This window comes from Saimiri boliviensis, chromosome 10, assembly GCF_048565385.1.
Source record: "Saimiri boliviensis isolate mSaiBol1 chromosome 10, mSaiBol1.pri, whole genome shotgun sequence".
NCBI classification, from domain to species: Eukaryota; Metazoa; Chordata; class Mammalia; order Primates; family Cebidae; genus Saimiri; species Saimiri boliviensis.
The window spans coordinates 91,787,658-91,802,224 of record NC_133458.1 but is presented as its reverse complement, the minus strand read 5'-3'; the positions used below and the strand labels follow the sequence as shown (position 1 = coordinate 91,802,224).

Below are 14,567 nucleotides of genomic sequence, written 5' to 3'. Positions count from 1 at the left end.
CATAGCTAGCATGGATTGAATACTTCTTTTTCCTTCCCTCAAGAATTGACACAAACACCAAAAACAAAATACTTCTTGTTTAAGCTTAGAGAAATGAAGCATTCTGTTTGTTTGGAATCTTAATTACGATCGCCCCAAACTTACCTAATTAAAAGCTCTTTTATAATGAGGAAAATTATTTTCAAAGTTAATGAATTTGCAAGCACAAACATTGCTGTCTTCCCAGAATGAATTATTCACATTCCTTACATGCATATTTTAGTTGTACACTCTAATTAATATTAGTAGTTAAAATGTGTGAGATTGATTTCACTGTCAAAAAAAAAAAAACACTTTCCTTTGTTTTTAGACAGTATAAAAACACCACAGTTTTTCCTCTCATAAACACTGTGCTGCACATAGAGACTTAATTTTAGATTTGGACAAAATGGAAATTATTTCATCGAAACTATTCATTTTATTGACTTTAGCCACATCAAGCTTGTTAACATCAAACATCTTTTGTGCGGATGAATTAATGATGTCCAATCTTCACAGCAAAGAAAATTATAACAAATATTCTGAGGTAAGTTTTTAAAATCTATCTAATGTGAGCAGCATTAATTATATAATATTCATCCTAAGTGTAATGATTTTGTAAAGATTAAGATGTAACTTGGTGTGTACTCTGTTTTGTCAAATTTCAGTCTTCCTCTAACAATGTATAAATACAGCTTGTATTATTTAGCACAAGAGCAAAGGGCCTGGCCTCTGTCCTGACAACTGAACTGGAGAGTATGGTACTTAGCAAGCATACAGCACATTAATAATTTTCAGTCAACTCACAAGTGCGTACTTGTAATAAATGGTTGGCAGAAATAAGATTTGGATACATTTCAGCTGGACATTCAAATTGTTTTAAGCTACAAACAAAAAACACACACACTTTTATTTTGGGCTTAGCAATTACAGACTGGTCATTGTGTACCTAATCTATATCTTAGTAAAGTATTTACCCCTAGATGGTAAAATTGCAAGTTGTTTTTATTTTCTTTTATATATTTTCCAAATGTGCTGAAATTAGTGTGTATCCTCATTTTACTCAAACTATAATCAGAAAACAATCATTTTAAAATCTCCATATGAACAAGCTCCTATGGTAAAAACTAAATCTAATTAAATATTCTCTGTATTTGAAACAGCTTCTACAAAGTTGGCATATTTGTGATGTAGTAACCTATAAACCAATGAGTTCTTTACTAAAAATGTATTTTATATTCTAATAAAAATACAATTGGTTTCTTGAGAAATGCTTTAGAGTAGAACCCTGAGTAAGACAGAATAAAAAAGAAATTCACTGAGCCTCCTAAAACTGTACCCCAAAACCTGGCCAGCGTCTCTATTTCGATGTACCATGTTCCCATGTGCCACTCTGGCCTTTAAAGAGAAACATGAAAAAGGAGTGGGAGGTTTCTCTAAAATCAAATTATAAAATAAATAAAATATTCCATAAACAACATGAATAAAACAAAAGTGAATAACTGCAGTGAAATAAACTTTTGCCTCATTTCAGTACTTCATTATGCTCCTGCTGCTTGAACTCATTTCTGTATTCACTATATATATTTTATAAATATTTTATAGTTGTCTTACAATAGTCTAGGGAAAGAGAAACTGATTGCTTTAAAAAGCTTAATACAAATTATTTATTAAAAAATTCTGCACATAAGAACACAAACTTTGTTTATAGCTTTAACTATTCTGCAGATTAAAGTCTAGATTTAAGTTAATTGGGGGTTTAAATCTATTGCTTATAACAATATGTTATTGCACTGGCCATTTCTAATTATAGCCTAGAGGATACCCGAAAGGGGAAAGAAGTCTCAATTTTGAGGAATTAAAAGATTGGGGACCAAAACATGTCATTAAGATGAGTACACCTGCAGTCAACAAAATGCCACACTCAGTCGCCAACTTGCCGTTGAGATTTGGGAGGAACATTGAAGAAGAAAGAAACGCTGGAGCAACAGCTAACCTGCCACTGAGATCTGGAAGAAATATGGAGGTGAGCCTCGTAAGACATGTTCTTAACCTGCCCCAAAGGTTTGGGAGAACCACAACAGCCAAAAGTTTCTGCAGGACACTGAGTGATTTGTGTGAAGGATCCATGCATTCGCCATGTGCCAATGACTTATTTTACTCCATGACCTGCCGGCACCAAGAAATCCAGAATCCCGATCAAAAACAATCAAGGTAAATACCTGAAAACCAGTCAAAGTGCATGGGCAGTTATATAGAGGTGGTCTAGAAACTTTAAAAATGACTATATCTTTTCAATATAAGTTTCTAAAAAAGTAAGTTTCCTAGAAGGAGAGGACACAAAGGAACTAAATACCTGTCAATTGGGAACTATAGAAGGCCAGGTATACTAAGCATGGCTCAAGGTATAAAGTCATAAGATGACTTCCCCTAAGCCACATATAAGTGTCAATCTCATTATCCTATAGCTGCTCACTAAATGCACGCAATGACAGGATGTTGTCCAACACTGGACCTCTCTAGCATAAAAAGGTCCCATGGGAGAGAGTTGTTCTCAAGTAGAAAGAACCCCATTTCAATAATCTAGGTCTCAAATGCAGACGGTTTTCTTTCCCAACTTTTAATAAAAGCTTTTCTTTTTCCTGGATCTCATTTTATAAATTCTGTTATAATCATTTTTATATTAAGAAATATTTATTATCTGCTGTGTACACATCAGAAGGTAAGATTTAAAAATTAATAAGCTACTTATCTATTATTTTATAGTAGACAGTGTATGCTTAAGAAAATTTTTTGATACTGCCAGGCGCAGTGGCTCATGCCTGTAATCCCAGCACTTTGGGAGGCTGAGGCAAGCAGATCTTCTGAGGTCGGGAGTTCAAGACCAGCCCGACCAACATGGAGAAGCCCCTGTCTCTACTAAAAATACAAAATTAGCTGGGCATGTTGGCAAATGCCTGTAATCCCAGCTACTTGGGAGGCTGAGGCAGGAGAATTGCTTGAACCCAGGGGGCGGTGGTTGCAGTGAGCCAAGATCATGCCACTGTTCTTCAGCCTGGGAAACAAGAGCAAAACTTTGTCTAAAAAAAAAAAAAAAAAAAAAAAAGTTCTGATATGAAGTAGAACATGATGCTTTAGTTAAGACCTGAAGAATATAAAGTGGCAGACTGTGTTACCTTATCTGAGAGACCTTCTCAGGACACTCCTGGTTTGTTTTTTTCAATGGTACTTATCCCTGTCTGACATATATTTAGGGTCCATTGCCTTTATTAGAATTTCAGCCCTACAAATCCCGTAATTGTTGTCCACTGCCTTATCCCCGGGGCCTAAGAACTGTGTCTGCCACATAGTAAGCCCTCAATATTTGGTAGGATAAATGAAATTTAAAAGGCACTAATAAGGTCCTACAGAGTGTCAGAAAAAAAGAGGATGTTTCTGTATGTGGAACCCTGCCTTTGAGAAGCAGCTTTCTCTTGAACATTCAGGGACTGGTGGGAAGAAGGAAGTCATTTTTAGGCACTAACTCAAGGTGAGCCAAGTACAGCCGAGGTTCCGTTTGGCAAGAGAGAAAAGTATGCAAAGGAAAGAAGGCTAGACAGATAGAGTAAGAGCACAGAGTGCAGATACTGAGGACCCAGACAAGGACTTGGGGCATCATTCATCAGGAGAGGGAGAACCACTGACATTTATGCTGAAGTTCTGGGATGTTATACAAAGGCAGAATTGACAGCTAATCAGCTGTTGGGAGTGAAGTGGTATAGAGAGAGAGAGATGAATCAGTGATAAATGTTTGGGCCTGAGTGCCCATCACAGACTCAGCATCCTACCAATACCTCATTCATTTCAAGTACATCACCATTCAGCTCAAGTATAATTAGGCAGTTAGGACTATGGATGGTATTTGTATACACTCTTTCGTGCTGTTGTTCTGATGGATGAGAACATTTTGTACTGCTTACATTTTAGAAGACTGGTATTCAAGAAGATAGATGATGCAGAATTGAAACAAGAAAAATAAGAAATCTGGAGCCTGTGCCTAAAGCTGTGACCTGTAATCTACAAATGGCTCTATAGTGAAGACCACAAGGAGGAGTAGCTTCATACATTTCATGAGCTATGGATCATCAGTGGCAATTTTTCCTTGTCAGTACAGCTATAATGGTATCTTGGAAGTTGTAAAAACGTTAAAGCATATTTGTTATGTAAAGTTAAAATGATTTTTGTCTGAATAAAAAAGAGCATTGCAAATGCTTTAGAAATCTCTGGTAATGGGGAGAAAGAGAGACAGAGGAGCCTCTTCACTACCCTATATAAAAATCATAGACACCGTTACACTTAACAAAAAATTAAACAGAAGAGCACCCTGAAAAACATTATGATGGAAATTAAATAATTTTCCAGAATAACATGTCTGACAAATGAACAGGGATTACAAATCACTCATAAACATGTTTCTGTATACCCTTTCTATCGTGTCAAATGTTAATGAATCTGTGATCAGTTGAAATGTAAATGTCTTTGTAATACTACACAATAAAAACTCTTAGATTTTAGGGAGATCGGCCGGGCGCGGTGGCTCAAGCCTGTAATCCCAGCACTTTGGGAGGCCGAGGCAGGTGGATCACGAGGTCGAGAGATCGAGACCAACCTGGTCGACATGGTGAAACCCCGTCTCTACTAAAAATACAAAAAATTAGCTGGGTATGGTGGCGCGTGCCTGTAGTCCCAGCTACTCAGGAGGCTGAGGCAGGAGAATTGCCTGAACCCAGCAGGCAGAGGTTGCGGTGAGCCGAGATCGCGCCATTGCACTCCAGCCTGGGTAACAAGAGCGGGTAACAAGAGCGAAACTCCGTCTCAAAAAAAAAAAAAAAAAAAGATTTTAAGGAGATAAAAGAAAAAGGCAACTATGAGTTACCTCTTTTAGTGTCTCCTCTATCTACATCCAGAAATTCGCCTCTGGTGAATTTCTTTTCTCCTCATTTAACATTTCAAGCTGTTTATTCGCAAAAACATCTGGCTATTCCTCAACTAGGAATTTAAAAATTCAGTACACAACACCAATGCACAGTGACTTGCCTTTATTCCTAAGGATATGAAGTCCTTAATCAGACGTAACTGGTTTATTGAACAGTCTCAACTCTACTGGGCACACACAGGAAATGGTTTTATTTTTCTCCCATTGTGCCCCCCACTGGGCTGTGTTGAATCTCTGGCCCCTGCTGATTAAAGATTCCTTAATGATACCCTGGACATACTGCATAACTCTCTGGGTCACTTCCCGATATTAAAAAACTTTGTCAAGTCCCATTAAAGAAGCCAACCTCATATCTAAGAATAGTGTTCCCACCTACCCCCATGGTTGGCTGGGCTGGTGGAAGGGCCTGAAGTGGGAAAGGAACAGGTCTGCCCTTTCTCTCTTCCTCTTTTTCTCACCTCAGAGGTGGGGTGCTGGGAGGGAAAATGGTAGGCTCTGAAAAACAATCTGCCCTTTTATCTTCTCCAGGGCAAGGGAGGAACGGGGATGGCAGGGGTGATCAAGAGAAGAGGTTTCCTCCTCTCTATATAAAGTTGCTGCTTCTACAAATGATTCTTCGGGAAGACTTGCAGGGACCTTCACACAAGTCACCTACCTGGGAGCTCTGGATGCTACTTGATCTCTTCCAACCACTCCCGTCTCATCTGTTCTCCCCATAGTTTGTATTGCCAAGCAGAAAGACTCAAGCCAGCTATCCCCTCCCTCAGCACCAGCTTGATGCATAGAAAATGCAGACATCACAGCAAGGCCAAGGGCAGGACTGCAGGCTACCCCTCCCCTGCCCCTGCTTGTCTCCACCCTTCTTGTCCCTGCTGAGAAGAGGCAGGCAGGTCATAAGTCTACTGCCTATGCAAGCAGCCAGTCAGAAGTAGCATGCAGCGCGCCTGTCAAAACCCCACACTCTAAAAGTGGTTTTCTAGGTGCCCGTCTTACTTGGCTTATTGGGGGAGCAGCAGCTGCAGCAGACCCCTCCAAGGCAAACTCTCATAACTGCACATGTTGAAGGGCACAGCCAAGGCAGGGCTGCCGTGGCTCTGCCAGGTCATAGCAAGCCATGAACAGGTATCTGTCTCCTGACATCCATGGTTCTCTTTATTTAGCATCTCTGCTGAAGTATTTAGCCTCTGTACCTCCAGATGTGGTCCCCAGTTGCCAATTGTGAGTGACAGAGAAAGTATCCTGCAACATCCTGCTACACTGATAAATAAAAGACCACCTGGTCCCACGGTAGTATATGACACAGGGAAATTTCTTGTCATAGAAATGGGTTCTTTACCTAAGCCCCTAATTTACAGGAAATGTTAGCTGAATAGCCAAGTGTTGGCTGTCCCCTCATCTGCTTGGCTTACTCTGTTGTGCCAACACACCGGCTCCTTCACCAGCTTCCATAAGAATCCCACTCACGTAAGTCAGTGTGGAGCCTGCGATTTTGTAGAGGATTTGCGGGATCATGAGGTGATCACATTGTACAGCTTTTCACTGGGAAAGTCTCCATTAGACCTCTTCCAAGTCTTTCAATAACTGGACCACTGGCAAGATCCCCCTCCTCTCTGACCTCTGTTATTCATTCCAGCGTGGCTTCGTGAGCGTGCAATCCCTGCAGTCACACAAAGCCCCACGCTTGGTTCAGTGCTCTGCAGTCACTGTCTTGAAATTCTTAAGTATTCCAAGGGGACCCACATTTATATTTTTCACTGGATATCATGTAGCCTGTGTTGCTTTCCCAAACTTGGCCCTGCTGGATTCTGCAATATCCCATTCCCCCCAACCAGTATTTATTAATCAGAGCAGCTTCCATTTTCTACATGAAACCCAAAAGCCAGCTTCATGCAGGCATAGAAGGTCTGCTTCCATCCTACAGTGGGTATAAAATACAACTGCACGACTCACGAGACATGCTCGAAATGCAAATTTATTTTCATGTCCCACTGCCCCTTTCTAATATAGGGAATGAGGAAGTGGGTGTACAGAAATCTTCCTCTGGCCCTCAACAGAGACTTGGCCAGATGCCATGAACTTCATTCTCCTCTCTCTTAAGTAATGTCAGGCCTTTGGCCTCTCTGAGTCAAAAACTCACAGTCAATTCCATTGTCATCAACCTTTCAGTCTACATTCAGCTGTTCGTCCATTCATTCTGCACCCTTCCCATGCTGAGGCCTGAGTCTGGAAACAGGACTGTGGTTGGCCTCTGCTCTCTCTTCCACCTTCATCTGCTGCTTCTCTCCCTGGCTGCTTTTTTGGACTCTGCTGGGAGGCAAGGGAATTTGGGATGAAAGGAGAGGAGATGGGACAGTTCTTGCTTTGATGGACTCACTCTCAGGACTCAGGGGATGTCGCTGCCGACCATGACTGGACCCTCTCCCTGCCATTCTGTTGTCCTGTGAAAGCTTCCAGAGCCAACAGTGGCCTCGGCCCTTGGTACTGGGGCACAGCATCCACTCCATACATGCCCATTTCTCTTCTGGGGTCCTCTTGGGTAGGACTTGCAACAGCCCCAGTAACTCTGTCTACCTCAGCCTGTGTCTGGTTGTGGTCAGCTCACCCTCCACACCTGGCTGTGACCCCACATGGCTCCTCTGTCCTGCTGCCCCCAGCTTTTTTGGCTTTCGTTTTTCTCAACCTCATAGAATACATTCCTTATCATATGGAAGCCCCACCCTGATGAAGGGTGACGGACGCAGTAATTCCAGACACCTGGGCATGGACAGAGGTACCAGCTCCCAGCGAGGTAACAACTCTCTCCAAAGGACTCTCTCCTGAGCCCTAATCCTATCCTTTTATTGTCTCCAAGGGAGTGAAGGAAATGAGGACTGGTGGAACCAGTTTCCAACCACATCCTTCAAAAAGTCTGCAAATGGTGACCTGGCTTTGGAATTTTTTGTCTATTATTTTGGGGGATTTTGGTTAAAACTTCACTTTTCATATCCTTTGCAACAAAGATGAATCTCTCCTTAAGAGGAGTGCTCATAGCAGCTAAAATGATGTTTTTGCTGAATCAGTATGTGTATATACACATTTTTCTGGAGAGAGTTCATAATTCTTATGGGGGATTCTCAAAGGGGTTTCTGATCCCATAAAGTTTAAGAATCACACTAATAAAATGTTAATTATTTTAAGTTACTATCTAATTCATCTTGTAAGTGAATACTGTTATCTGGCCATTTAGGTGTTGAGAACATGATGCCAGCACAATCAAAATCATTTCAGTAATTCGGCTTAAACTTCCTCCAAATACTGGCATTTACAGTGGAATAAAGTGAGGTAGTAATTGTGTTCTTCTCCTTAAGGTGCTTTTCCAGGCACTTGCTTCCAAATATCCATTCCACCCCTTCTCTTCACTTCCAACACTTCCCTTTCCCAAGGAAATTCCATGTGGATTGGCCGTAACCCAACCTCCACCTGGCCTGTGAAGGGAGCAGAGTGTGGGGCTGCAGGGGAACGCTGAAATGGGATACGCCCCACACAGCAAGGGTTTTCACGGAAGGCGGCTTTCACGAGCTCTCAGGTCCGAATTTCATACATCATACTATGACAATGACCTTGAGAAATACAGAAAGGGAAAAAAAAAAGTACCGACTCTGGGACAAATTTCTCAGTGAGAAAAATGAAAGGTCAGTGTTCACCGAACTGTGACCGACGAAATGAAATGGACAAGGAAGGTGAGTGTGTTTATTCCCTTTTTCCCTTGAGATCTTCTTGGGGACATTATGTGAGGCTCTGTGACCTAAGTTTTCTTATTATTTAATGAACACACCAAGCAACAAGTTATTTCCTGAAAACGCAGACTTTCACATTTCCGTGCCTCAGCTGGTGCTAATTCCTTCAGCTCAAAGGCTTCTTTTCTACCAATCAAAAGGCTTTGAGCCACAGATCAAATCTGGATGCAGCTGCATATAATAAAAACCTAAGTAATTGTTTTAACTAAGAGACGCTTTTTTGTCTCCTCATACAAAATGGTCGGGAAGGTAGCTGTTCTGGGCTGGCGTGGGAGTTCCGCACCCTCACCCGGGATCCAGACCCTCCCATTCTGCTGCTGCGCTGGCCCAAGAACATGACTCCACCACGCCGGCACATCCCTTTCCAGGCAATAGAAACAAAGGGGCAAGGTAAACGGGTGCTCTTTCTTTAAAAAAGCCCCTTTAAAAAGCACCAGCCGGAGAGGTGGAGAGCAAGGGCAGGGAGACCATTAGGACAAATACCTAATGCATGCGGGGCTTAAAACCGAGATGACGGGTTGATGGGTGCAACAAACCACCATGGCACATGTATACCTATGTAACGAACCTGCACGTTCTGCACAGGTATCCCAGAACTTAAAGTAAAATAAAATAAAGAGCACCATCCAACCACTTCCTCTTTCATGTAATTGATCACCCCACTCTGCAGGCGAGACGGGGAAATGTCGCTTCTCCATCGGGCACGTTGTCCCAACCACTACTGTATGAAAAAAGAGCATGAAGATCCAGTGGACAACTTGACGGAGCTCCCCACCTATACGAGCTCACTTCTTTGTTATAGAAAATATGGAACATGTTTTAATGGTTTTTCTTCACTAAACCAGGGTTAACAGTGGTTCTACGGACATTTGGGGCTGCGTCATTCTTGGTTGTGGGTACTTCCTGATGGATGGTAGGATGCTTAGCAGCATCGGAAGCCTCTAACCACCAGAGGCCAGTAGGATCACCCCTCTATTGTGACAACCAAAAATAACTCCAAACATTGCCAAATGCTCCTGAGGATGGAGTCGGGGGTCATCCCCAATTAGAAACCACTGCACTAGACTGCTCTAATCATCTTTGAATCCCCTCCCCCCCCCAGCGTAATAATAATTATTAATTGTTGTGATAACTACATATTTTAGCATTTAAGTCTATTTTAACCACTTCTGTTATGCTCATTTTTTGTTTTTCTTTTTATTTGAGACTGAGTCTGCCACTGTTGCCCAGGCTGGAGTACAGTGGCACAGTCTTGGCTCACTGCAACCTCCACCTTCCGGGTTTCAAGCATTCTCCTGCCTCAGCCTCCAGAGTAGGTGGGATTACAGATGCCTGCCACTACACTGGAAAAATGTTTTGTATTTTTAGTAGAGACAGGGTTTCACCATGTTGGTCAGGCTGGTCTTGAACTCCTGACCTAGAAATCCGCCCATCTCGGGCCTTCCAAAGTGCTGGGATATGGGTATGAGCCACCACACCTGATCTATACTCATTTTTATACTTGAGAATTGAACTCAGAAAGAACTTTCCAAAGAAATGAGAGCTAATAAATGGGTTCAACCAAGGTCTGATTTTTAAGTATTGCTCTTCCGAATCTCCATCCACTGCCCTGTTCATCACCACACAACCACCTGCCATCCAACCCTGCAGCATAATAAGCATTCAGGAAACTCTTGTTGAACTATATTTAAATTTAAAAAAATGGATACATTGAAGCCCAGGAATAAATCCTTGGCATTTTAAAACACTATATAAAGATTTTAGAAGGAAGGTAGGGAGGCAGGAACAGGGGACAGGAAGGAAGAGAGGGAGGAAGGAAGGGAGAGGGAGAGAAAGGAAGTGGCGGAAGGGAGGAAGAATGGAAAGAAGGAAGGACCATAGATTCCTCAAGAGCTTTAGTTTAGTTGTTCCTTAAGGTATCTACTTCTAGAGCAGGCAAGGAGATGCCTACCTTACCAGTCATGAGTGATTGTAAAAGGTAAAGCATCACAGAATACAAGCTGGACCACTTTTATCTCAGACTCTCGAGGAGCAAGTCATGTTTTTTTAAATTTTTATCCTTTAGCAGACAAGGTGCTATTGTTGATGATAAAATTTGACTATCAGTTTCTGCTTCAGTAGTAAAACTGAAGTGGTCCAAGCCAGGTACAGCGGCTTACACCTGTAGTCCCAGCACTTTCGGAGGTTGAGTTGGGTGGATCACTTAAAATCAGGAGTTTGATAACAGCCTGGGCAACATAGTGAGATTCCCATTTCTAGTTTAATTTTTTTTAATGTTGTAAAAAAAAATTGAAGTGGTCCAGAGAGCCGCTGAAATATGCAGTCATGGCAAATGGAATGAAGGCAAAGGTGGCCGGTAGTTAAACTTCTGCCTGGATAGGTCTTGCCTCCCTGGGTTATTTGCAGTCTGCTCCCTGGGTTATTTGCAGTCTGCTACAGATCTCACTCACGAATTAGGACAAAGCAGTAAAGGAATTCAAATAAATCAGAAGTAAGTATGCTCCTGCCCACTGGCATGAATTGTAGTAGCCCTTCCCTCCCTCTCACTCAGATGAGTGTATGTAGGTGTGAAGAGGAAAATTAATAATTTGCAATTGCTGTACAATAAAGCCAATTTACTGTGTTGTGTTCAGTATGAAACCTAACCCCCAGCTCTGCTTAAAATTAACTAACTGCTTGCAAGCCATTCTACTTTACCCATCCTCCTCACATTCTCAGCAAAGTTACCAGGCATCTCAAGACTCCTGTTTTTCTTTCTGACCAGCTGCAAGGTCACAGGGCAAGATAACACTCAAAAAATATACAATGTTAGTGGGAGACTTCAACATTAATATTAGACAGATCAATGAGACAGAAAATTAACAACGATATTCAGGTCTTGAACTCAGATCTGGAACAAGTAAATGTAATTAACATTTATAGAACTCTCTACTTTAAATATACAAAATATACACTCTTATCAGTACCACATCATATCAATTTAGAAGTTTAAATGAAATCTTGGTTGGCTCCTTGTTTGTTATTCTCTTCCCTCATTTTCTTTCATGTCTCCATTATTAAGGACAATTATAGGCATACCCATATTTAGACTGCATTCTAGCCTGGGCAATAAAGCAATACCCCCATCCTCTCTCCCTCTTCCTCTTTCTCTTTCTTCCTCTTCTTTAAAAAAAAAAATATATATATATATACAATGTGTTTCTCATGATGCTATTTTTCAAATGTAACATACATTACAAGACATGTTACAGGTTAATTAACTGTTCCTTTTTCTTGATTCTGTAAAATTACTTCCTGTTTGGTCATCCTATATCACAAAGATGCTTAAAAGATCCTCAGTTTCTTAGTACGAGGCTCAGTCTTAGAAATCAATTCCACTGAGCCCACAATCACATTAAATAAAATCATCCTGCTTCCCCATTGGTCTTTCCAAGTCTCTAAATTCCCACTTCAGGTGAATGCTATGGAAAATAGAACGACTTTGCTTTTTGGAGTCAGGCCTGAATTCAGAAAATATTACGTGGTGAGCATTTGTCCCTCTTTATTATATCTAGTGCTTACTTGAATTTACTTATTAAGTGGCACAGAGTTCCTGAAATATTTATTAGCTGTTGCACATTTTATCCACCATTAAGAGAAATATTAAAAATCAGGGAGATTTCACTTGTCCTTTTTAAATTTTTTAAATTGTAGTAGAACACAGCATAAAGTTTACCCATTGTAATCATCTTTAAGTGTACAATTCGGTGAGATTAAGTACATTTCACTCACCTTTCTACATAGTCTGATGCTACTCAGTAATTATGCACACACTATTAATAGCTACAAGCTTTAGTGCTATTTTGGCTACCAAAAATAAAAAATCCTATGAGAAACATAAGGCTTTATAAATGACAGACTCTTATTTAGTAATGTCATGTTTTTCACCAGAACATTAAATTTTTCCTACAGCCCCGTTAAGCCTTTCTTAAAAGGCAGTCGATGTTGCTAATCTTTTTTCTCCTGATCTCTTTTATCATCTCACTGGTTTATAACGTATTAGATTCACCCGAGACCAGAGCTACTGCTTCTTTGGAAATGCCTGGGACAACAAAGGTTTTTCTGTTAATTTCAGCATAGTAATTAAAATGAAGAGTTGATTAGTTTAATTTTCCTAAGAAATGAAGGATGATCAGCAATCTCTCATATGCTCTTTTATAGCACTTTTCTTTGACCTTCGGGGCTCCTTCACTTTCTTCCTAATAGCCCATTTATACTTTGCTTCTCATCCACTTCCCTGATCTTTTTATACTGCAGTCAATAAAATATAGAACCTTTGTACTTAGTATCTTAGAATATATAATAATAATAATTAGTCAAATAGATGCTCAAGGACAACTAATAAAAATAATTGCTCATAAAATATGCTATGGCATTTTCCTTTCATAATATAACACGAATGTGATACATATAATCCTATGTGTAGCTTAGGAAATAGAAAGTATTATGACCCATTATTCTCTTCCCAAATATAGGAACTAAAGTATGAAAGAAGCTAAACAGGAAAATCACTATTAGGATAAGGAGTGGAATTAAATTATAACTAGATTAATGTCAAATTAATGCTCTCTTTGTAGAAGTAGAGAAATACTATTTTAATCCTGAAGAAAAATTATCTTAAAATTCATTTCACGTCTTGCCAGATTTCTAGGCATTGGTATATTGTGGTTAATAAAACATAAAACTATTGTTTCTCTTTATTAATATATGCAACAATAACAATTAGCTACAGCAATGCACCAACATAATTTTCAACCTGCTTTTAAAATATCACCTAGCTTCTTAGTAATTGAAAGCACTGAGATGTAACCAATATTGCAGAATTACTTTTAACCACTAGAGGGCAGAAAATACTCTACATTTGTACATAACTAATTTTAAATTCTTAGACCAAAATAACAATAACCACCACCACCAGCAGCACAACAAAAAGACCTTATTGTTTTATCATTTACACTTGAAACTCAGTTAATAACCTTAAATTTTTTAAATTTTAAACTATGATCACCTCAATCCAACTGTTTAAAGAAGCCAAAGGAAACATGTTCGTTGCATCTTAGTTACAAGTTAAGGATTATTTCTTAGTAGCGGGGAATGGCACATCCTCTAGGAAAGGCAGAGAACTTAAAACAGACAGCACTCACTGAGAATAAGCAAGACTATTTTTACAGTAAAATATCTGCAGTGGAATGCCAAGGTGGTATTTATTATAAAATTGAAAAGTCACCAAAATCACAAAGCAATCTAATGCGAAAATATTTACATTTGAATCTTTCATTTCTGTATGTATTCTCTTTTACTACAAACCAACTAGTTGTGGCAAAGATCTAATTGTGGCAAAGATGGTTTTAGTTTCCTCCTAATTCATCTATATGACCTAATCAACATTTGCTTGCCTCCCACTGAAGCCATTTGCATTTCAGTAACTAAGGCATTACTTTGTTGAATTAGAAAGTACAACCTCTTCACTTTTTCACTCTCATTAATTAAAACACATCATGGTAAATTAAGACATTTGGATTTCAGTCTGGGTGGGTGACATTTTAACTACTGCCCCTTCAACCTTCTCTCTCCTCCAATCTCAGCCACGTCCTACACCATGGGAGAGTGAGAGGGCAACGGCAGCAGGCTGATGGAGGAACAGAGCCGGCAGGGAGCCAGGGGTTATACATCACTGCAGTCTGTGACTTCTCTGATGCATGAGGCACTCACTTGCCAATCAAACCTGATACAGCTTTTATCTTGCAGGGTTATGCGTG

At 40.2% G+C, this 14,567-nt stretch overlaps 1 protein-coding gene across 1 annotated transcript; it reads left to right on the top strand.

The window, feature by feature from the left end:
* Window positions 1-380: 380 nt before the first annotated feature.
* Window positions 381-4,577, top strand: NPVF (neuropeptide VF precursor). Its single transcript, XM_003935141.4, has 3 exons — window positions 381-565; window positions 1,832-2,232; window positions 3,985-4,577. The coding sequence occupies exons 1-3, from the start codon at window positions 428-430 to the stop codon at window positions 4,034-4,036; spliced, it is 591 nt and encodes a 196-aa protein (XP_003935190.3). The 5' UTR covers window positions 381-427; the 3' UTR covers window positions 4,037-4,577.
* The last annotated feature ends 9,990 nt before the right edge of the window (window positions 4,578-14,567 follow it).